General features: G+C 35.4%; 1 protein-coding gene across 4 annotated transcripts in view; it reads left to right on the forward strand.

The window, feature by feature from the left end:
- BBS9 (Bardet-Biedl syndrome 9) overlaps positions 1 to 24780 on the forward strand; it is a 286703-nt gene that overhangs the window by 160163 nt on the left and 101760 nt on the right. For 3 of the 4 annotated variants that reach the window (XM_079302571.1, XM_079302572.1, XM_079302570.1), the window contains one exon: positions 16184 to 16294. The exons of the other annotated variant lie outside the window; for it this stretch is intronic. In XM_079302571.1, coding sequence (XP_079158697.1) covers positions 16184 to 16294 — 111 coding nt within the window. The remainder of the gene's footprint in view (positions 1 to 16183; positions 16295 to 24780) is intronic. 4 annotated transcript variants of the gene reach the window in all.

Genomic DNA, 24780 nt, shown 5'->3' on the forward strand with positions numbered 1-24780 from the left:
GATGAAGGATTCCTCAATTCATATGGATGGGTGAAAAGAAATAGTACAACTAGAGGTAATAAATATTATGAACAATCTTTTTAATGTAAGTTATGCGATGCTGAACTATATTAAATTTTACAGCTGCACTGAGAAATCTTTTGTAATTATCTTAAAACTGTATCACAGTATTGATAAGCATGTCTTTCTTCTAGCACATTTTTGAAACCAGCTTGGAAATAAATGAATTCTTGAATTATGTATAGGAATTTGTGGAGGACATTTCAGGGTAAAATCTTGCTGAATGATCAGACTTTCCAATAATAAAATCTATTTAAATAGATATGAATTTGTTGAGTTTATTTTCTGTGAAACGGAGCAGGTTTCTTGACTGGAGTAGTCATTAGGGGTATTAGGTTGCTGTTCAGAGATGCTTAAATGAAGTTATGAACTGTTATCAGATTAATTGAATGAATTGAATGAATTTGAATTAATAAAGCATGGAACAATGCGATAGAAGTTACGCAGGAGATTAAAGTTAGTGCAATAAATTATGTTAGATATCCTGGGTGTGGTTACATTTTAACAAAGTTGTTGAGATGGAGGAGATTCTATGGAGTAATGTAAAATAGACTCCAGTCAGATATGATGAAGTAGTTAAAGATGTTAAGATCTAGCAAGGGGCATATAACAGGCATGTTACAGACAGGATTTTCTTGTGCTTCTGTGATTAGAAGTCCTTCTGAAAGTAAGACAAGTTCTTATGATGCCATTGGCAGTAAACAATTGCCATGTTTCCCTACAAAGGAACTGCAGAATTAATACTTTGCAATAATTTCCCAATCTGAGAAGAAAATATGAAGCAGTTGTGCTTCGTTTCTTCATTTAATTAGTTATCAAGGGAAAAATACTTGTTGTACAGTTTTACAACAGATTTCTCAAATATTTCCAAATAAAAAATACTGGTGTCTGTGTGAAAAAGAGCCTTGGTTTTGGTCATTTTTGCAGCACATTAAAACCAGTTTTCTTCTAGCTTACTGTGAAATTGTTTTTCATGTGGAAAAGTTAATTCTCTCTGGCTATTGAATTGCATATACATGACATCATTTTGGTTAGTGTAGTTACAGTGTATATTGTAAACCCTGTGAAGAAGTAAAGAGAGGTTCAGTTATATTTCTCACAGTTAATCTACTCTGATTTTGGGTCCATGGTATGTAGAAGATATTCTTTCCAGCATGTACTTTGATTTTCACTGTAAAATAGGAAGCTTTTTTTGTAACACAACATTGCCTAAAAACACTTGATTTGTTGAGTCAAAGCATTCTTATTTAATGCAGATATGCCACTTCAGCAGGCATGACCATCAATGGCCAGGAATAGGTATTAAGGGAGTGATAATAATTCATTTGCAGACCTGTGGTAAGGTTATGCTAAGGAGAGCTTTGTTATGTCTTCCACATTTGCTAAGATGAAGGAAGGATCTTTGTTGTGGATGCTGTTTATGATGTTATGTTTTTCAATTGAATAATTTATCTTAGTAGAATGAAAAAGGAATAGTTATAGAAGTGTATAACAATTAAGACTCACCCTTCTTGGCAGGTGCAGCAGCCTGGTCCTTCTGAACAGTGAAATAATTGCTTTGATCAACAAGATAAGGATGAAATCCTGGCCCCATTGAAGTCACTGGGACCTTTGCCATTGAATTAATTTAGTCAAGATTTCTCCTGTTTACTTGACAGTTCTCTGTTACTGTTGTACTAACATTCATGTAGTGGTTGGTAACCTGACTTAGCAGAATGCATGAGAGCAAACCCTGAAGTAGACTTCTTTTAAAAGTACCTTTATATTGTCGTTGCTTTAATGAAGGGATGGGACTACTGTTGTGCTAAAAATTATTTAATACTCCAGCCTCAAAGGCTGTGTGATATTAGAGGACAAAAAGCCAGCCACAGCTCAAAGTAGTCACAAGATTCTTTGCCACAAGGCAATAGATAACATTCGAATCTGATGGAATGTTGCTTTAAAGTTTGTTTTTCTAATCTATCACCTGTAATTCTGCTGCACTGCCTATACTTCTATCCACTCTTACTACACATATACACATATGCTTCTATTACATCTAAACTCTTAGCTTGTTCTACACAATTACATTACTAACTATAAAACCCTTTACTGTCTTATCCAATACAATTTCTTACTTAAGGCATATTCTTACTTATAACTATAGAAATATAAATTTATAATCTTTCTGCTTAATGCCTGTGCATTTTTATTTTTACATTAATCCAAGCTTCTTCCAAGGCTGCAAATCAAACCCTTCAGTATCTGTGGCGGTTTCTATCTTTCCATTTCTTACACCTTCAGAGTCTGAATTCATATCAGGTGTGGTTTTTTTAGTGATTGGACAAAAGGAAGGTACAGAATGTGTTTTTTAGCTTATTGAAGATTTAATGTTAGTAGAAAGGAAAACATAATTATGGACTTTCTTTCTGGGAGGAATAAAACTAGAAGACTGCAGAAGCCTCATTTTTCCTTGTAAATTTGATGCTATGATGGACATGCTATACTCTTATCTTGATGACAAGTACAGAGATGAAATTATAAATATAAAAATTGGATAGATTTATTTCTATTAATTCCTACTGAGCATCAAATAGGAAACACTCAGCATGCAGAATTGATAGGTGTCCCATACCCTTTGTAAAGACTGACTCAAGCAAGTCCCACAATTTTGTTCAAATCTTCAAACGAGAAGAAGGTAAGGATCAATTGGGGAAGAGAAGAAATAGAAAGAATCTGAAAGCACATATTACTCTCAATTATAATTGTACATTGCATTTGTTGCAGATCAAAAACAAAGAATCTAATGATAAATTATCACTTATACCATGGACTGTAACAGAGAGGGCTTTTTGTGTAATTGCTACTTAACAAATTCAATCATTTAGCTGGTACACAAAATCCCCCACAAGTGTTAGAGAGTTCACAGGATAAAAAGGACAGTTTGCTTTAAGTAGTATTTCATGTTAGAGGAAGTGCAGATGCTGCTGCAAGATGTATTATATTTCCATAATCAGTGATAGGTAACAAGAATTGTTTAACAATCCATATCCTATGTGTGCACTTAAGCCATGGGCAGATCAATAAAAAAGCATTAAGCCTGGTGCCAGCTGAAGATATTATACCTGCAGGCTGTTTGACTACATAATGGAAAGTGGAGCTGGATTTCAGTAACTCTATTTAGGTAAATCATTATCTAGACAATGTCTTTTTCAATTTCTCTTTTAGTTCTTGGTCATTTGGAAAGGGAAAATCTGTATTTAGCCAATGGAATTTTTTTTTTAGCATTTCTAACAAATACATTTTTTTTTATATATGAACAAAATATAGGTAGTGTTTTAATGTAAATGATGTAGTGCTTCATAACAATAATATAATCACTTTATCTTTTATTTGAAGTTAATCCTGAGTTCATCTGTTAAATTTAATTAGAATAATCTTTCTTAAGGATTTGAAAACCTGTAATTTGTTGTCATATACTCAGAATGTTGAGGGATACGTTGCATTCTAGATAGTGATCTGATTTGATAAATTTTCAATGAGAAAGAAAGTACATTGGCCTGTAGAGAACTGTTTGTTGAATATGGAATCATGATCAAAACTTGAATTTTCAGAAAATAACAGAGGTAAAAAGAATTTTAAATATATTCAGAGGGGACACTGAATCTTCATTGTGAAGTCTTACACTCTCAAGACAGGCTACCATTGCTTTGCTTCACTTGGTGTTATAGACATGACCAAATTAAAGCAAAGGGGTAGAGAATCACACTTTTTTACCAATTAAATGTAGTCATGGCCTTTGTTTGTTCTGTGTTTGAGGTTATTAAGCTTATTTTATAGAGGGGAGCCAAACCTAACATATTTCAGTAATCTTGAGAGAAGGTTGTTTGAAGAGAATCATAATGCCACAGTAACTTGGCTATACAACAAATTCTTTATGTGAAACTTTTAATGGAAAGATATTAAGAAGCATGATGTTTACATAGTGGGATTTTTTGGTGGTGGTTTGTGGGGTTTTTGATGGGTGTTGTTTATTTATAGAAATTGTCCCCAGTCAAGTTACTGTTTTCAGTTAATGAGTTCGCATCTTACCGAGGTCTGGAGGAATTCTGGTGCTGGAGTAAAAGTTGATATCAAGTCCAAAAAAACCCCCAACCCATCAATCAAAATTATGTACTCTGGTGCTGGAGTAAAAGTTGATATCAAGTCCAAAAAAACCCCCAACCCATCAATCAAAATTATGTACTTGTTTTTTCGTATTGAATACTTCTTCTGTCTAAGAACATGAAGAGGACAATATTTGATAATAGTGTTTGTAGTAAATTTGACTCTGAAATATTTAGAATCACTTCAGATATCCCACAATTGTGGGCACTAAGAGATTGCTTATGCTGTTAATGAACTATCAAAAGAAGTTAATCATATCATGGGTGTGAAGTCAACAAGCTACAGTGATGATTTTTGGATGCCATATTTTCAGATGGTCTCTGGTTTGCCACTCAGATTCAAGTATTTGGAGTAGTTCATTTCTTTCAAGTAATGTACAAGTAGAGAAAGTATAGGTAGCAAGTCAGTGCAGTGGCAAGACGGTTTATAGAAAGAAGAGGTGGGCTGTAAAAAAGAACCAGTAAAGGACAAGTTACATTGCTGAAATATAGGAGAAGCAGCAGGCATGGTGTTAGTTTAATCAGTAGCTCCATAAAGCGTACCAAATAATCCTAGCTTCGTTTGAGAATGGCTTTAAACAATAAAAAACAAATTCAAATAATATTTGACTTTCCAGACCAAGTAGTGTTTATAGACTAGAAAATGGGATACTAGTATGCTTGTTTGGTCCAGTTCTGTAAGAGGGTGTATTGAGTATTGCTTGGCTGGGTTTTGATAGCAGAGGGCTGCAGGGGTGCCTTTTCTGAGAAGCTGCCAGAAGTTTTCCCCACATCCAACAGAGCCAAGCCATTGCATGCTGGCTCCAGGGCAGACCCATCACTGGCCAAGACCCAGCCCATCAGAGTGGTGGCAGCACCTCTGGGATAGTGTATTTAAAAGGGGGGGGGGGGGGGGGGGGGGAAGGTTTGTTGAACTGCTGGAGAGAGGAGTAAGAATGTGTGAGAAAAACAGCTCTGCAGGTGCCAAGGTCAGTGGAGAAGGAGGTGATATAGGTACTCCAGGTGCAGGAGCAGAGATTCCCTTGCAGCCTGTGAAAGTAGATGGTGGAGCAGATGATACAGCTGCAGCCCATGGAGGTGGATGTGCTCAAAGGAGGTTGGGACCCCATGGAAAGTCTGGCCTGGAGCAGGCTCCTGGCAAGATCTCTAAACTTGTTTCCTCTCTTTTTTTCTTGATTGGTGTGCCTGGGCAAAGTGAACTGTAAGATCTCTCCAGCTTTGTGTTATTTGCTCAATACTTTTATTTATATTCAGAATAGTATATTTCATAATTCAGTCTTTATCTTGATTTACATACTTTCCTTAAAGATGAGGTAGACATTTCTAAATTATGTTTTATTTAAAATAAGCATTAAAAATGTATGTTTAAGTTGAATTAGAATTTTTCTAGTATATATAGATGCTGTACAGGCAAAGAAAAATGTGATTCAGAGGGGAAGGAAAGTAGGGGCTCTGCTTTGTGTAGAATTTTCACTTGGTACTTTAGCAGATTTCTGGGTATCCAATCACATTTAGAAATATAGTGCATTTTAAAAATGAGTAGGCCCTTGTCCTGGTCAAGCTATATGATGATTCTAAAATACTAGAGAATTAAATAAGCATAAGGCATAAAAGTAGCAGACTGAGAGCATCACTTGTTCTGTCACTTACTTTATCTATTATCTTAGACAGTAGCAGCAATGTCAGCTTTTAAATAAAATTAAACAGAACAGTTAATCCTGTGCTTTCTCACATAAAAAGCCACTTTGTTTTAGACATAGCATTTTTATTGTAAAAGCAGACCTTGCTTTTTACAAAAAAGGAAAACCAAAAAAGGGAGCTGATTATTATCTTCTAGTGAATGTAATTTATTTTATGACATTAGTCAAACCGACTCTCTTCCCCCTCTGTGAAATGTTCAGTGCCAGGATTCTCCCCAGTTATTAGAGATTTTTAGAAGCATGGTTTTTCACATCTTCAGAAACCTTGTGTTTGATCCAAAGATACTCTGCAATTTTGACAAGTCAATTCTATTTAGGGTTTACGATGTAAAGCACGTGAATCTCCTGGCTACTTCTTAAAATGCTTGCAGGAGATACAACATTAAATGGTTTTATTTTCAAAATTGTTTATCCCTCAATTATATAATTTTCATATTATTTGAATGGTAGTGACTTCAGTAAAATTGTATGAATTACACAGGTGTGACACTAGTGAAAGAATAAAACGATGCAGTTTGTAGAGTAAAATTTTCTCAGTAGGAAGCTCTGAATACAAAGGAAAACTTTCCATCTTATCCTATAAGATGTAATTTTAAACTATTATGTACTGTTTTGTATTAATTTCCTCCAAATAAACTAAATTAATTGAATGGTATTATGATACTTAGTGGAGTCAAAATTGCCTTTTTTTGATTCCTCTGAAAGTCAATCCCAGAGATTTTTATTGCTATAAAAGGTTGAGTTTACACAAGATAATACTTGGATTTATTTAGTCAATGGAGTATATAGTGAATGAAGTATTAAATGCTGGTGAAAATAAAGTAAATATAAGTAATGTATGTTTCTTTTTGCAGTGTTGGAGCAAAGATAGGTTACTATAATTGGATTGATTCTTAGCTCCCCATGAAATGAATAAAAGTCATAGCTGACAATTATCTTAAAACATTTTTAATGACTAAACAAATACAATGTTATTTACATCTTCTACATACTATGGACAAATCTGAGAAAGTAGAAATTTCCAATACATGAAAAAAAGAAACTCCTTGTTCAACTCCATCTCTGTGTTAGAATAAGGTAATTTACTCTCATTCATAAACAGAATTATTTGCCTCCATGGTTTCTGTTCAGGAATGATTCAAAACCCTTGCTCTCTTGGTAGTCAGAATTTCTAGTAAAAATTAATTTGTGAACAACTCCTTCTTGTTCTGAGAGTGTCTTCTATTTTGCCAGACACTAAGGATTTCTGGGCTAATTGCACTACTGATAAAGATCAGTCTGTTCCATTTTTAGTAGTCTTAGCTCAGCAAGATTGGTCATCTATTCAAGTGTCAATAAGGTATGTGATTCCTATGCAATCTTAGTAAACTTCAGCTGAAGTTTTCCAGGTTTATTTAACCTGTCATGAATGTGGTAACAGCAATTGAACTCAGTATTCTAGATGCCATACCAGAGTCTTGTTCAGTAGTGTTGCTCATTTCTTGTTCCTTACATTAAATATTTTCAGGTGAATTTCAAAATTTTACTAGGCATCACACTGGGACCTTTTCCTTTTGTCAGCCTGTGATTATTTCTGTTGGTTTTGTATCTTCTTTCATTTCCATAATATTATAATTTCTCATAATATTAAAGCAACCACAATCCCTATTAAATAAGATATTTGTGTTTTGTTGCCAAAATTTGTCATTTTGTCTACTAAACTACTCACAGTAGTTTTCCAAAGTGACCAGTTCTGTATACTTCTCTTTCAGTAGCCCATCACAATAGTGCTAGGAAGTATTATTCTACCAATTTAATTTTGTTTTTCTGAGCAACATGCATGCTTCAGTGCAGCAATTATGTCAAGATGGACATGACTGGCACCAACACCAGCCTTTTACTAAAAACTTATCATGCCTTCTCTCAGGCAATTCCACACAGCACTGTCTCCTTTCCTCATTAGCTACTTCACACAGTACTGACTCATTTCCTCACAGGTGGCTCCACGCAGCACTGACTCTTTCTCTCCTCTCTGCAAGTTTCCTTCTTCCTTCTGTGTGCCTGGCTAAACCCCAAGCTGTCTCTTACGCAGCTGCCTTACCCTGTCTGTCCCTCACACATCTTATTACCTTGTCTGTCTCTTGCATGACTGCATGTCCCTTACCTCCTCACAGCACAGCCAACAGACACCATCCCAACCTGCAACTTACTCTTGACTAGCTGGCCCACTCTTTATAATACCCATCCTCATTGGGCTGTCTCCACTTCTTAGCAATCAGTACAGCTGTAATTCATTGAGGAAAATTGTCTTCTGCACTATGCTTACAACCTATCTTCCCACACTTCATTTTAATCCCATTTACTATTCCACTATCTTCTGTTATCCACAGCATATCTGATATTACATCTGATGTCAGTATGTTTTGCTCCTGTATTCTCTAGCCCAGAATCATGCATTAGCATATATCCCAAATGGTTTTCCTTTCATTTCACTCACTTTCTCATCTGAGTTAGTCATAGGTTCCTCATCAATTGTTTCTGTCTTACTACTGTTCTATCAAGGCTGTCTCACACATCCAAAATCCATTGGAAAACCTGGTCTCATGCAGCAAATTGCATTGTCTTTTGTTTCTTTTTCACAGCTAAGATAAAAATGCCATTTTCACTAAAATGCATTTTTTACCTTCTTTTGTGAAGTGTTTTGCTTAGGCCAATATACTGTAAACTCCCTGAAGATAAATAGCTATTTGTTCCCTTGAATCAAAGACTGCTCACTTCAATAGTCTTTGCACTATGGTTGTGTGATGGAACTCATGGGTTTCAACACTGCAAACCAGGCCACAAACATTTACAGTATCTTCAGCTTCTGAGTGCAAGGAATGAGGACTTACTCTTCCTTCACTAGTAGATCCAAAATTTCTGTGTGCACATACAAAAAAGTATATATTGTCTGTATATGTGTCTTCATAATTGAGTCTTCAACTGGAAGAAAATTTCATATATGTGCTCCAGGAAATAAGAGTGTTTTAAATTGGAATAGGAGCAAGATATTTCTCTAAATTTATTAGAATGATGGATACCAGATGGATTTTTTAATCAAAACTACAAAAGTTAGTTTTAGTTTGTTTACTTTCACTGTATGCTGAAGAAAGGTTAGAGAATACATAAAGACAATATTGTGGAAGTTTTTTTGACTGGCATGTTCCAGAGATCCCAGCTGCTCCAAACATTGTCTTTGAGGTGCTCTCTATTGTATTGGTCGATAGAAACCAGAACTGACATTGGAAATTCATTTAAATATGCTTTCAGAAAAAATAATCAGGAAAGTGTTTGTCCAAGGGAGCATCACCCATTTAAGCTTTTGATGTAAATTAGTGTAAAAGTCTAAAGGTCTAGTAACCTCCTTACAACTGTGTATTACCAAAACAATGCAATGTAGGCTCTACAGATTAAAAAAAAATCTTACAAAAAACCCCAAGTATCAAGCTCTTTATGAATTCCATATATGCATATATCCAAATACACATATATGTATATTTATGCACGCAAAATGAGTTTATCCATATAATCCAAAACAAAAGCCTTGCATATACTTCTTGCTCCCCAAAAGAGTAGCATGAAATTGGTTACTAAATGGAGAATGTTGTCCTGAGAACAGATTGATGACAGTATATTCTATAACTTCTGCTACTGCTGTAATTTAAACATTTTGAAAGAAAACCATGTCTAGTTGTGACAAACAAAAGCTATACTTAGTGATACACTAAATATGAAGAAGAGGATGTGAGACCCAGTCAACAAAATCCATCAGGTGTTTTGTGAGGTAATATACTCTGAAAAAACAGTGCTTTTTATGGTTATGTTGTTTGCCAAGAGTTGATACTCCCCTTGAAAAGTTCCTTTGTAAGCTGATTTTTCTTTTCTGTTATGTAAAAGCAGAAAGAAATTCCCCAAGCACTACAAAATTCAGTAAGTTGCCTCCCCTAAGACATACCAGAACACAGAACATGTTTTTCAGCCAGTGTGTGCTCATCAGGTGAATAGGATGGATTAGGATGGAATAGGATGAATTTGGATGGAGCAGTGCACTTTTGTGGCAGAAGCAAAACTGTCATTGTTCGTCCTTTATTTGCAGTGTCTAACAAGTGCCTTTGGTAGATATTGGGTGGTATTTATACAGTTCAACATTCCTACATTCTCAGTTCTGAGTTAGTAAGGGTACTACTGAATGTTGAACTTGTGTTCTTGGCCGAATGTCCAATAATGTGTTGTTAATGAAAACAGCTGCTAAATCTGCTTTTAGCAATGTATTTCCCAATACCATTTGTATGACTTGCATACCACAACCACTGAACTTCATCCTGGAAGAATAACCAAGACTATTTGACAGTTTAAACACCACAGTTGCTCCCATAAAGAGCTTCTGCTGCCAAAGTACCCTGAACTCTGTAAGTCAAGGTTTTATGAACTCAGGCATGTTCAAAATATTTGAATGGACTACCAGCTCAAACAGAAGCCATGCAATTGGTATGAATTATCTTTGCATAGCTCTCTGTGCAAATAGTGAGAACTCATTGTATGAAAAAGGCATGGAAATTAAGAACTGGAAGTTTTGTTAAGCATTTCAGTAAAACATGAGTAAATTGGAATAACAGTCTAGTATGTCTCTGTGTGCTTCCATTGAAAATATGTTTTGGTGATTTTTCTATGACCTTGGACTACATATTCTATTGGTATAATTTTTTTCCCCTAATTTATTATTCTACTGGAATTTAATACAGAAATATTTTCCATAACTTTGTTGAATTTGGTTGTGTCAAAGCAGACAGAAAACAATGAAATTGTGTGACTGCAGGATTGTAGCCACTGTTAGACTTAAGTGATATGTTCTGAAATCTGTAACTGATTATTTAGTGACTCTACATTCTGCAGGTGACTATCCAACCTAAACGTGGACTGTTTGCTATTGTGAATTGTGACAATGTTTGTTACCAGATGTCCATTTAGGAGGAACAACAAACAAATGCACCTTTTTCTCTGCCTTCCCTCCCCCTTGCCTTCCTTTCTGTCTTAGTTCCTCCACTCCCTCTTTCTCCCTCCCTACTTATCTCCCTTTTCCCCTTCCTATAATTCTTCTCCCTCTTTCTCCTCAAACTCTCGAACAGAAATGTGATTGCTTTCCTGGAATGTGTCAGTTCAAATGATAGCCTCTAATCCAGGGCTGGTATGTGAATAAATATTCCATGTATCTCATAATATATGCTCAAATATGTATTGTTTTCTTCTATAGATTGTGTTGTCTTATTCTCCACTTAAAAAGCAGCAATAGCATTACCTATCTTCACAACCTCCATGCAGTTATTTCAACAGGCGGGCTACTTGCTGATGGGCAGATGCTACTAAAATTTAGAGGACTTGAATAAATGTGGCTGGCAGAATCAGAACAAGTAATTGATAAAATTTTTTAGAGAGAATAACCTATAAGGCATTAGACTGCATTTTTGGTGTACACTTTCCTAAAATTTTTGACAGGACAGAAATTTCAAGTGAACATGGTTTTGGGTGTAGCTATTTGGAATCTCTGTGAAATAATTTCACTCTTTAGATTATCTTCATTTTATATTGTGTATGCAAAACCTGATATTTTGACTATATTGCTGCCAAAGCCTACTCAGGAAGCTGTTTTTTTCTTCTTTCTGTGGACTCTTGTAAGAGTTAATTTCAGAGGAAATGGAAACTTTATGTATAATTTAGGTTGTGATTGAGTGGAAGAGAAAAAGAAAACTCAAATACGCTTTACATCAAAGTGCCTTTACATTTTTTTCTGAGATATATCACTTTTGTTTTCCTGTTTTTCAACTTCTAAAGCCATATTAAATGCATAAAAACATGGTGATAGGAACCTGTAGGAAAACTGTCAAGACTTAATTTTTGTTCAATATGTGTTATATATATTTTTTCCTTTGGGTTTGGGTATCTTTTTCCAACTTGAGAACCAAAAGTGTTACAAAAACAGATGTAGTGAAAATAAGCAAGAGAAGTCTCATTTCCTTTGGACAAAATGCACAATTAGCTTGAGTGTCATTTTATGCATGCTGTACCCTATCAAACAGTTTTGTTGACAAAAGCTTGCTTTCATGGATTTATCACAACTGATAAAAGATCTGTGATGCCAGACAAGAATTTAGCTACACAGAAAAGGGGGAAAGAGTGGGTTAGATGTAATAACATATTCTAGATGTTATTCCTGCCAACAATTAATGGGGAAATTCATTATATGAAGCTTTGTTTACAGACTGACATCTGGAGGACTTCTCAGCTTGGATCATTTCCAGTGTCTAGATTTATGTACTACTATTCCTCCTCTTTTCCCCTTTCTTCCTTAAATATTTCACTTTTCAGATCTGTACCATTCAGTTAATTGTGAATGGATATAATTATTTTGTTACTCTGATTTCTTTTAGGATTCAATGTGCATAAAAACTGAAAATGCTTGCTAAAACAGACATTCAGTAAATACTTACTGAAATGTATTTAGAGATGTACAAAAATTCAAATAAGTCTTTTAACTTAAAAATTTCTGACTAGAGAAGTTAGAATATAGACCATGAGTAGAACTTTTGAAGTATGAAATTAAAAGCTTGTAGTCCTAGCAGAAGAGGTTTTTTTTCTTTTCTTTTTCTTTTTTTTTTTCATATAGTGTCTTTCTGAGTTGTAAAATGTTTTTGAATCACAAAATCCTGGTCTACCATGTTTTAAATATTATATTCAGAAGGGTGTATTTAGTCTAGTGAAAGTGTGAAATTTGCTTTGAATGTTTTCCTTCTTTCAGTATGACAGTAGTCTTAGTGTGGTCTCCACGCCTTCTTTCCTGTGGGAAATCATAGCATAGTTGTCAAGGGTATCCACTGTTATCTTGAGGATGTGTATCTATGCCAATTAGAGCAAGAAAATGGAATTTCCTATTAGTTTCATTGCAAAAAGTGGGTACCTCTTGTTTTGAGGCAGGCTATGTGTAGATGAGGGTTCAGTCATGCTACCCAGCCTTATGCATCCGAACAATTTAAGGGACATGTTAGCAAATATGAGTAGCTCCTTCATTTAGAAGGTAGTACTGACATTAGAAGAGCAAGGTAGAAATGATCCTGTAATCCTTGATCCTGTAAACCTCATTGTCCCCAAAAAGGTAAAAAGTTAATTATTATACTTCTTTCTTTCTGGTCACTTATTTAAATAATTAGTGTCACAAAAATCCTAGTAAAATCCTGCCCCGCTGAGAATAGTGCTTTTAGCACAGGGAACGCCTTTATGAAACAACAGTATTTAAAAAATATTTCATAGGAAACATTACTGGCATCCTCGCAGAAGTAACATGTAATTAATACCCTTAATATTGATGCTGATAGTATTGCTCTGTGAGTTCTGTCTAAATTTTCTTTTTATGTAAAATAGTATGTCACTGGTAACCTTTCAGTCGTCAGTATTCTCAGTTTTTGCAGACCCCCAGCTGGTTGGTGGTGGAGTGAGAGGCAGAGGTGCTGTGACCTTCTAGAAGTGTCCCCAGTAAGGAGGTGGCTCGGTGGGACAGGCACACACACCCAGTCACTCAAGCACACTCTCTAGATAGCTCTTGTGGGATTGCTGGCAACAAAGAAGTGGGAAGGGTCTTTGTAAGGAGTTCCAAAGAGGAGATTTATCTCAGCCACACACAGGGGTCCAAAGAAAAGACAAGAAACAGTGGAGGGTCCAGGTTTAAATATGGGAATGGGGGTTGCAGCAGAGCATCAGGACCAATGGGCTGAGGACTCAGGGGTGGTACAAAGGCTGGGGAAAAGGGTGGCAGCCAGTAGGGTAAAGGGGGTGGGACACTGTGGTAAAATGGGGCCAATGGGTAAGCAAGGAAGGGAGAACATTCTAGGGAGCATACATATTAGAGGAAAAGGGGTGGAGAGGCTAATGGGCCAACAAGGGAGATAGAGCTGGAGTACATTTGTATACATAGCAAAGTATCTTGGGAGAGGCTCTGTTCAGTTGCCCTGAACACGGTGATTTTCCTGGCTTAGGGTCTGTCTCTCCAAGGGCCCATAATGGACCCTTGTTCTGTAGGCCTCCTGGCTTTCACACTCAGTAAAATAAATTTATGGAAGACGTTAATTTTGGCTTTAATTGCAATAAGTTCTGATGATATCACGACAAGTAAGTCTCAATGAATCTCTCACATTATAATCAAAATCATGACATCCTGCTTCCTTTCAACAAGTAGTGTGTTGGATCTAAGGGCAAATAGACCTTTTCTAACTCTTATTCAGTTCCTGTTAGCATTGAAAACTAATGAAATATTTTGTCACCAAAGACCATCAATCCTCAAGGCTATATAGGTTGATGAACTTCGGGTTTTAGAATGAATGTCAGAAAAGTTCTCTATTTCCATGTAGAAATTCAACAGATATTAATTGACTTGGTGAGTTTTTGGTCATGCTGTTGCAAAATTTTATAATATTAAAATGCATGATGCCATTCTTAATAGTTCAAGAAACCTTAGTTTTGTATCCTGTATTTACAGGCTAGTGTTTAGGAGTGTAGATTTTATCTGAACAAAAAGAATGCAAATACTCTAAATTGAATTTTAAAGCAGTGATTTCCATTTCCTCAAATCCTGTAGTTTAAATTTTAGTCACAATTTTCAAATGGCAGTAGAAGTATTGGTTTACAGGTACTTCTTTTCATTTAGGCTGTTGGTACATTTATATTTAATGCAATGTCAGGCAATGACACCACTGTTACAGGATTTTAACATGAAGAGATTTTTCTAATTTCCAATTTTCTCTTCCAATTTTCATAGCAGGTATCTTAAATATTTGAAGCTGTGATGGATCGCAGGTCTGCATCCTGACACATTTACTCCTAACCTTCCTTTCGTACTGACAAAATTTGTCTGCTCTAAATCAAACATTCCTGTGATGTACTTTCTCTCAGAGTGTATTTGGATAATGTAGCTTGTGTCTTCACTCTTTCTAAGGAGCCAAATATGCTGTATTAGTTCTTCAACTGGTAGGATTGAGTGTTTTCACAGGGCTTGCTGGAGCTGCCGTGCTTTACCCTGGCTAATCAGGGTGGTACATTTCTGTACAACATGGTGCATTGGTTTGCCAGTGCTTCTGAAACTGCCAGGGGAATTGCAGCTCTCCTAGGAATAAGGAATACAACCTTATTTTTAATTGTTTTACTCATTTAGTTCAGTTAAGGGAGGATAGCCTGTGTTGCTGCAAATTGGATGCATTTTTTATGGGGCATTGAGTAGAACATGTCTTTTCAAAGTAGAACAACTTTTACATGAAGGTAAAAAGTTACTGTGCACCATTGGGAGTTGATGTGCTGCTTATAAACATGTGCTTTCAGAGCACAATAAGTGAGTACATGGATTTCTTTGCTTGCTAGCTGTGTTCCTGGGAGGGCTGTGAGAAAAAGATGCAGCTCAGCTGTGTACTGTACTGTTGGCAGTGCACTTACTGCGAGGCCATCTTTTTGCTGAGGAATAGTGACACATCCTCCAGTGTCCTGACCACAGCTGTTCTGAAATAAATTAACATCAACTTATTCCACTGCAAGCTGCTACGGCTACCACTACTATTACTACTAGATTTTACATCTCTTCATATTTTAAACATAGGCATTTAAACATATTTGAAGAAAAAGCTGTAAGTAATTGTGTTGTCTAATGAATGGCTCATAAAACAATGTTGAAACATACAAAGATGATGTTATATCATACATCCTATAATCACTTGAGTAAGGAATGTTATTGGACACTGGAAGTGTCTCTGTGTTTCCATATCTTTAATAAAATACTGTATTTAACAGTCCATCAAAAAAAACCCCAGCACATCTTTCTCTGTGGCAAGCTAACAATCTTCATAAGGTTTGTTGATTTTGTAGTTATTTCATTCACACTTAATTTTTTTATTACAAAAATAGCTACCAGTAATCTTTAACACAAATCACGTTATTTTCCATATGGGTTTTATGTGGAAACAGTTTTGCATATTCTGTGGTCTAAATGAATTCGAACTTTTTTTAAAGATGATATAAGTAGCAGAGAGAATTCATTAAAACATAGTCAGCCTTCTAAATAATGGTAATAGTTTTCTTTAGCAAATGTTTTCTTGAAGTGAAAGTAAAGACTATTTTAGTTTTATATGTTCCTGTTAGATAATTTATCGCCTCTTTTCCTCAATTATGCACTAGTGAGTTTATTTTGTTGCATAAACATCGCATTAAGTGTCTTCCATTTTCAACTAGGTGGCTGTGCTACAATCCCAGAGTCTGATTTAGAGGAAAGGACTGTTGTACCGGGCTCCACAGCAATGTTTGCCAGTCACGGGCAGACCACAAAGCAGAAATCCAAGCCTGGTAAGAAAAGGAAAATTATGTTATTTCACTTAGAGGTGTACGGCTCATTTTTCAGAATGCTTGTGGACATAGGAAACAAATGGCATATATTTCAGCCTTTCTTGGCATAATTTCTAGCTTTTCTTGCTACAATAGTGCAATGTGTAGGAGGATTCTGAGTTTATCCAGCTTCTTCTGTCAAGAATGGGTAAACTCTAAAGATCAGTCTTGAAATTAAATAACTTCACAGTTGAAAGGTTTTGTTCTACATAATACCTGAGTGAGATTCTCACAGGTTGTACTCACAATCTCTTCCACAGAGGCAAAATGAGACTGAGGGCATTTTGGTGTAATAATTTTCCTGTGGTGTGGTGGTTACGCTTTGTGCCAGCTGATTAAAATGGTCATTACTTATCTTTTGTGGGGAGACTTCCTAGAATTTCAGAAAAATATTATTGGATATAGTAAAATGAAATTATACTGGCTATAAAATATGCTGCATACAGTGATGATACATTTTCTGGAAAGACTTAATGCTGCCAGGAACTGTGATATAGTGTTAACATATTTTAAAAGCAGCACTGTAAAGTACTGCCTTGCAGTTTAATAAAGTGTCTGGTAAATTCTCAATGTTTGACTATAAGAATTTCACATTTTGCTTACTAAGTTGTACCTTCACACTTCTTTTCTCCTCTCCTTGTCTGATTTTATTCTACGATATTTATTATAATGTATATTTGAGTGTTGCTTGTAATCAGACGTGTTTGTTATGGATGGGGGTTGAAGTTAAGAAAAGCAGCTTAGAAGTTACAACCAACAGCAGTCAAAAATATGAAGTCGTTATACATCTGAAAAGCCCAGTCAATTGTGTTTAATAAGCATTCAGCTGCTTGTTTGCCTGGCTCACTGTAGCACAGACAGGCAGGGAGTTGGAATAGTTAATTAATAGTTAATTTCAATAGCAGAATTTACATTAGCAAATTTTTAGTAGTGGGCAGGAAAGAGGGATATCTAATGCAGTAAGGTATAATAATGTCACAGTGCAACTTAAAAATTAGTACCTGCTTACAGAAACAACATGACAGATCCCCTGAAGGCCTGAAGCTCTGAATTTCTACAGTGCTAATTACTTGTGGTCTTCATTGAACTTCAGGTCATTAGAAAAAAAGAGCCTGTCAGAGCTGACATAAATATAGTTTAACCTTTGCCATCTGGATATATTAAGTAACCTCCTGGTAATGGAAAAGTATATAATCTCTCTGATGTAGGATAACAATCCTGATAAAATTCCAACTTCAGGCACCTAGGCTAATAAATCACAAGCATATGGCAGGTTATTTCTCTTTGTCTGATGCTCCAGTCTTCTGATCAAGCACATATTGTCTTTCAGTAGATAGAGTTCTCCTATATTTACCTTATTACTGAAAAGACTAGCATGAGTGGAAAAGTGTAGAATGTATTAATGAGAACCAGAAATAACAGCATGGAGACCTGCATATCCTAGTGTTAATCTTAGCCCATGATATAAATTGAGACTTACATCACATAGCTGGCTGTTGTTGCTTTGTAACTATAAAAGACAGAATGAAAACTTTGGAAGCTTTTAAAAAGTCTTTAGGTTTACAGCCATGCATTATACGAGTGAGCTTAATTCATTCATGGTAAGAATTGACTGCCATTTACCAGTTAGTGCTGCAATATAGAGAACGCAGAATCTCTGCCACTGAGCTGTCTGGAAATTCTAATTGCTATGAGTATAAGAGCCAAGAGAGCTACTTAAACCTGAAGGTAAGAGTAGGCATGAAATCACAACCTTTCAATGTTTTTCTGTACATGATATTTTTGGACTGAGTTCTTGCTCAGGCACCACAGACTACTCCAAGACCATGATGATTACAAAGAGCCCTCAAAGAGTATTTTCTGTGTCTTAAGTATCTTTGAGTTTGCATTTAATTTTACTATGTGCAGTAAATAAAGGAGAAAAATGGACAAAGTAGAGTAAAAGTAATTTTTCTTGATATATCCTCCTTCATTTCCTCATGGAGTTCAACATAGATTCTCTTTATAAGTTGTGAGTTGGTTTTTTGATGAGCTTAGTAGGTCACTTCCAACTCAGGATGTTCTGTGATTATGTGATAATGTGTTGTATGAGCTATGCAAAGAACTGAAGGAAGTGAGGGGCTGAGACCTAGAAGACTGTTCTGTGAGAAAGTGTGCTGTAGGGCATCATCCTGTCACAGACTTACAAATTATCTCATGCAAAGAATTATACTGAGACTTTGCAGGCAGCTGCTAAGCATGTGAGTGAGACTTTTAGCTTTACTAGGAATAACTACTTGGGAGAGCAGAAAATGACATGTAGTAGTCATCTACAAGTCTGTGTAAGGACAGAATGAATGGTTTTAGCCCAATCACAGAGTCTCTTGGGAACAAATTTTATGAGGTTTATTTTAATTGCTGAAATAGTTCTCACTGGATTGCTTTTTTTTTTTTTTTTTTTTTTTTTTTTCCTAATCCAAGTACATTGTGATTTCATAGTAGAGAATGGGATCACATTCGTTATATTTGGAAGCTGATGGTATTTTTGCAGTCATAGCAGTAGTCTTTTAGATGGCTTTTGCTTTGAGTAGGTAGAGACAAAATACTCCCTTGAACATTCTCTGTCCCAGTGAATGGAAAAGAATTATTCTATTTCTTGCCTCCTCAAGACATAGAGGTGTGTATTGCATTGGGAGGAATCATGTTAGCATGATAAATCCCTGCTAATTTTGTTCTTGCTTTTTTGGTTACGAGGACGCTAGAGCAGTGTATATTGCATATACATTCTGCATGTGGACTGCACAAGCCTAGTGGAGAGTTAGAATGTAATTTGAAGTTCACTTGTAATGTCTTTATTTTTTCCATGAGCTCACAGCTGTAATACCAATGCTGGCCTCTGCAATCACAAATAGGAACGTATTGATTGTAGACTCTATGTAGGTACTGTGAAGTACCTTTCTCTTTTGGTGTCTCCTGTCTTCTGTTTTATTCTTTACAAATTATGAATTTCTAACTAGAGTTGCATCTGCTTGAGTGGTTTGATTTTATTGAGAAGTTTTCATGTGTTCTAGAAGGTAACAATCAACAGAGATTTGCAGAGCTCCACTTCTCTTAAGCTCTCCCTTGTGCTAGAATATTTCTGATGGAATTAACTGAAAATATGGTTTGTCACAAAGAGATATGAGGAAGTTCTTGTACCTGTAGACTTTTTAGAGAGATCTGCAAGAAATATGGGAAACAACCTTACAACAACAATTAAACTGTGCTGGTTGGGAGCTTTAGAATGTAATAACAAAATATGTTGTATTATTGGGATATAGCCCTTGAAGTAAGTATGCTCTGTGCTGCTTGCTACTTACTATGAAAGAGGATTTCCTAAGACCATTTTTCCAACCAGTATTCCTACTGAACAATTTAGAGTTGGTAGTTGCTGGTAAATCATTACTAACTTCACTAAACTGACGGAAAAGCAGATGGAAAGCTAGTATAAATAAAAAAAATGTTTGGGTTGAAAAATGTATCTTGTTTGATTTGTTTGGATTTTTCTTTTTTTGTTGTTTTTGTGTGTGTGTGTGTGAAGCCATTGGGCTGATTACTTTGTAATTTGCTTACTAGTTCAGGATTTTAAAGAACTGGAAGTTGGATTTGTCAAGTGTCATGATGTGAAAGTACCAAAATGTTCACATTATGTGGAAATTTCACATAGTAAGAATTGATTTTTCCTGGCAGAATTTTTCATCTAAGATCCTGCAAGCATGTCCTGTAAATGATCGGTCTAAACAACAACAAAAAAGTATTTTTTAAAAGGAAAATATTTGTCTTTTTGCCATGATAATTGCTAATAATTGTCTCTTCCTGAGACAGCAATATGGCTCAGTATTTACATTTATTATTTAAACACAAATATTTCTGAGAAACTGTTCATGAGACAAAAGATTTAGCATTTGGATTTGCTACTGTGCTTCTACTGTTTTAGTTAAATTCTTTGTATGTTGCTGTCATGCAAATATTTAGATGACTTAAAGGTTGAATTTTGAAGTTTTTATCTTCTATGATTATATTTAGTAAATAAACTTCCATGGTTTAATGCTCAAAGCATCTAAGACCAAACACTGTCTCAGCATTTATATTTATGATTGGAATAGATTTTTAACTCTCTTTAGTTTGAATCTGGCTTATTATTTTTGACTAAATAGGCAGGTATACATAAATGACTGTGAGGTTGATCTATAAAATCCAGTAAAACAAGACATTCTGAGTCAGTTTCAAAACACCCTCCAAAGTTGCACCCAGACATTGCACAGCTGCATGTCTTTCGTGTATTTTATTTATTATTGTGTTACATTCTCCAGCATTGAATGGCAATGTTCATCTAGATGTAGGTGCCATTTAAGAGTATCTTTCATCTTCATCCTTCTAATCAAAATTGCTGTTCTTAATAGCCTAGACAATTTTAGGAACTATCCCATGGTTTTAGCCAACAAAGATGTTTAGTTGCACTAACTTTTTAATACACAAGATTGAAACTATTTTCCTTTTAAAGTGTCTAGGGACACATTTAAATTTATATATGTGCTTAATTTTTCTTATGAGTACACAAATGTGTGAAACTGCAAACTATATCTGCTAAGTAGCTCATCAAAGAGTGATGTAATATAAGATGAAATTATGTGATGGTGTGTCATGTATTTGATTTTAGAAAGGAGTACTCTTAAACACTTGACTTTGTACAGAGAGATAGGAAAAAGCTTTCGGATATAAATTGTTGCCAACTCTCCACTGAGTGTTTTTATTTTTTGATGTTCTGTTGTTATTTCTTGTCTACACATATGAGGAAAGACATATCCTGGAATTTGTTTTGAAGGGTGCCTAAATTTGCTGTAAAAATTCTAAAGCAGGTCTGTGAAAGATTTCTATTTTTTCTCAGACATATATTGTTTATATATTGGACTAATAAATTACCTACATTTTCAACATGCATGACTGAGGTAAGGATGGCATTACTACTGTTTTGTGACTGTCATAATTTGCTGCACTAGTAATTATTGGGATACTGATGTTTTGCAAATTGCAGCAGAAGTATTTGTGATGTACAAAGCAATTCACTTTTCCAGATTAGACAATTTAAAAGACAAAAGTCGATTGTAATACTAACTGTATTCTACATGAGATTAAATAAAAGGGAAATTAAGCTAAAGATACTTTTGAAAAAAATGTCCATATTGTCTGGAGAGGGATTTCATGCCCATAGTGAACTTTCTGAAGAATCAGCTGAATGAGTCAATACTGTTTGCAACACAGCCTTTTCTGCAGTCTTGAATCTGAACTTCTGTCTGAAGTTTACTACACTCATGGCAAGAGCAGAAAACAACAGACTTATTTTTTAAAAAGCATTGAAGGCCCAATTAACAGGGCTCATCTGAAAGGGTAATTGTGATGCCGACAGTTTGAATACAGTTTCAAGTATTTTGACAAGTGAGTTGTAACACAATATTTGGTCATTGGCTAACAAAGGATCCTGAATTAGAAACAGATCTGTCAAGAATGCGGAAACTTGTGATGGCCTCAGGTAAGTGAAAGCTCCTTCAGACCTAGCCTTATTAGTTGCTCACTTAGGTATTTCCCACTGATATTGTGATATTAGTATGAGTGAATTGTGATATTATGAGATTAGATCCTTGTTTCTTTCTGTATGGACATACGCAATAGGAAAGATACCAGGAGCCTGCAGCTGGCCCCATCTAATACTGTAAAATTGCTAAGCTAATTGTTTCCACAAGAAAAGGTGCAAAGAAAATTACAGGGCTACAAAAAGCCTGGTTTTTTGAGATAGTTGAAGAGATTTATGAAGGTTTTCTTTTCTACAGAGTCTGTTTTTCTAAAAAGCAGTACAGCTTAAGAGATTAATGTGAGAATTCCTTCACTGAGTCAATACCAAATGAAGTGCAGTTCCTCTTTTAGCAGGAGCTTGTATATACATCTGCTCTGAAATGTAATATAGCACATGAGAACACTGCAAGTATTATAAATGTTCTATTATTTGCAGATTGCCCCATACCAGTGGTTGTTATAGTGTTCTACAAAATGTTTTAATTCATAGGTTATAAAAGTCTCTGATTAATTCCACTTTGTTTCATGACTGTCAATGCAATGAAAAATGGAGAACTACCTTATATTCTGCTTTGTGAGTTGTCTTGGAATTTGCTGTGACATCACAGAAAATAGGTAGGAAATGAACATGGTATGAAGAGCCTGACCCTTTCCTTCAAGTTTTGGTGGCTTTAATAGAAAGAATTGTTTGTGTAAAGTATTTTGTTTTTTGTTTTTTTTTTTATGAAGAGCGAATTTAAAGGCACTCTTAAAATTATTAGCAAAAGTTTGCTATTGCTGCAGTTAGGGAGTAGTAAAGAGTGATACAAGGCATAACAACAAGGCCATATCCAAAGCTTTCTGGAATCTGTCAAAAAGCTTTTTCTTATTTTTAACGAGACCTGAACATGAGAAATCCTGCTGGATAATGGAAGGCAAGGAACACATGAAAGATAGATTGAGAAGAGAGGGTATGCTAAATATGAAACAAACCCAAAAATCAAATCTAAATACATTTTTAGGAATTAGGATTAGGATTTGTAGTCAAGAAAGGGGAACTGTAGCACAGTAGAAGGAATTAAAAAAAACCAAAAAAACAAAGAGAAGTTTAGAAGCTTTTTTTTGTCACAAAAAATTGGTTTTCATATTTCCTTGGCAGTTTTCTTGCCTAATGAGCTTAAGAGACGTAGATGATTGTCTGTCCCTAGGATTCATGCACACACTTGTCTTCTTCACGTAAAGATGGGCAGGAAAGAAACTAGTCAGACTTCTGTGTTATTTGCTGCTGCTTACTTGTCATCTATGTTGGTGCAAATTAATAGTCCATCTTCCCAATGAGTGTTCATAAGACTTCTGGTGTTCTTTTGTTTCCTCACACCAGTTATTTCCTCCACTGCATTAAGTGTAGCCATTTAAAGTGCACATTACAAATATGCCCAACATTTTGTATTTTTTCTCATGGATTTGAACTGCTGACTGTTTTCTTTTGCTCAGGTGAAATCTTTTTACTGAATACTCAATATAACTTTTTTCTCAACACATGTGTTTACCCACCTAATGAATTACTTACTCTCCAGTTCTGCAGCACAAATTTTATACCTACTTTTTTGTTTAACTGGGAAATTATAATTTTTGTTCAGAACATGGATAACTTTGAGTTTCATACATTCTTTGGATTAGTGCATTTTTTCTGGCTGTACTTCTTTTGTCAGATCTTTGTTGGTTTGTGATACAGTGCAAAGATATCTAAGCTACTTTCTTGAAATTATAGAATAGTATCTATAAAATTTGCATTCTGCTGTTGATTCTTTGTTTATTTGTATTAGATATTAATGGTTCCTATATATTAATGTCCGCCTTTGAGAACTATAAATATTTCATGCTGGTTTCTAAAGTGGTGTTATTATTAAAAAAAAAAAAAAAAATAAAGAGGGAGAGAATAAAAGGACAGAAATACTCATCAATACATTATTTGAATGTCTGTTCAATATTCCAAGTTAAGAAGGATTTAGGTGCTGCCAGGCCGCACCCAAAGCCTGCTCAGGTTTCTTCAAATTTCAGGAAATCCCAAAAACTCATTGAGCATGCCAAGAAGGAGTTTTTCTGATGGAGAAACTTGGAATTGTGTGGCTTTTGTTTTATATAAAATTCAGATTACTCTTAGAAAGGGTTACTTCTATCCTAAAACTGTTTCACTAGCTTTTTTAGAACCCTAAAGTTAATATTTTTGTAATAGTTTGATGTATCAGATGAGTATTAGTTATTTGTTCATTCCAGGATGAGCCTTTAAAATGGTTTTCCAGGTCTTTTTTTCCAGGTTATACAAAATGCCAAGACTCACTTTTAGCTTGTCAACATTGGCCACCAAATGGAGATCAGCTCTAGATCTTTAGGAACTGTTTGCTGGAAAAAAATAACATTGTGGAGGTGTTAGAGGTTATTTTCCAAAGTATCTTTTTAGCAGTAATTTCAGTGTCTTGCGCCCCTTTCTCCCCTCACCGTTCCAGAAGGCAGTCATCCACATTATGAGCTAATGGCTTAAGTGTCCTTTAGAAAAAATAAATGAGGGCTGTTTTTGAGATACAGGATTGCATGAGAGCACCTGAAACTGCTAGGATCAGTTCTCTCTCCCTGAGGGCTGACTCTGCAGCCCTCTGAAAAATAAGGGATTTGAATGGGAACAGTGACTCTCATTTAAAGAACTGCTGACATGCCTCAAGAGTGACCACATTCCCACATGCTCTTTGTTGGAGGGTGCTACTGCAACTGCAAATAGGTTTTCCATGTAATTTTGTGGAAATTATTAGGGCCATTAGAAGCCACTTTGGCGCTTTGAATTGTCACTCAATGCAAATTATTAGCAATAAGGATGATGTATA

The sequence above is a fragment of the Erithacus rubecula genome, assembly GCF_903797595.1.
Source record: "Erithacus rubecula genome assembly, chromosome: 3".
Taxonomy (NCBI): domain Eukaryota; kingdom Metazoa; phylum Chordata; class Aves; order Passeriformes; family Muscicapidae; genus Erithacus; species Erithacus rubecula.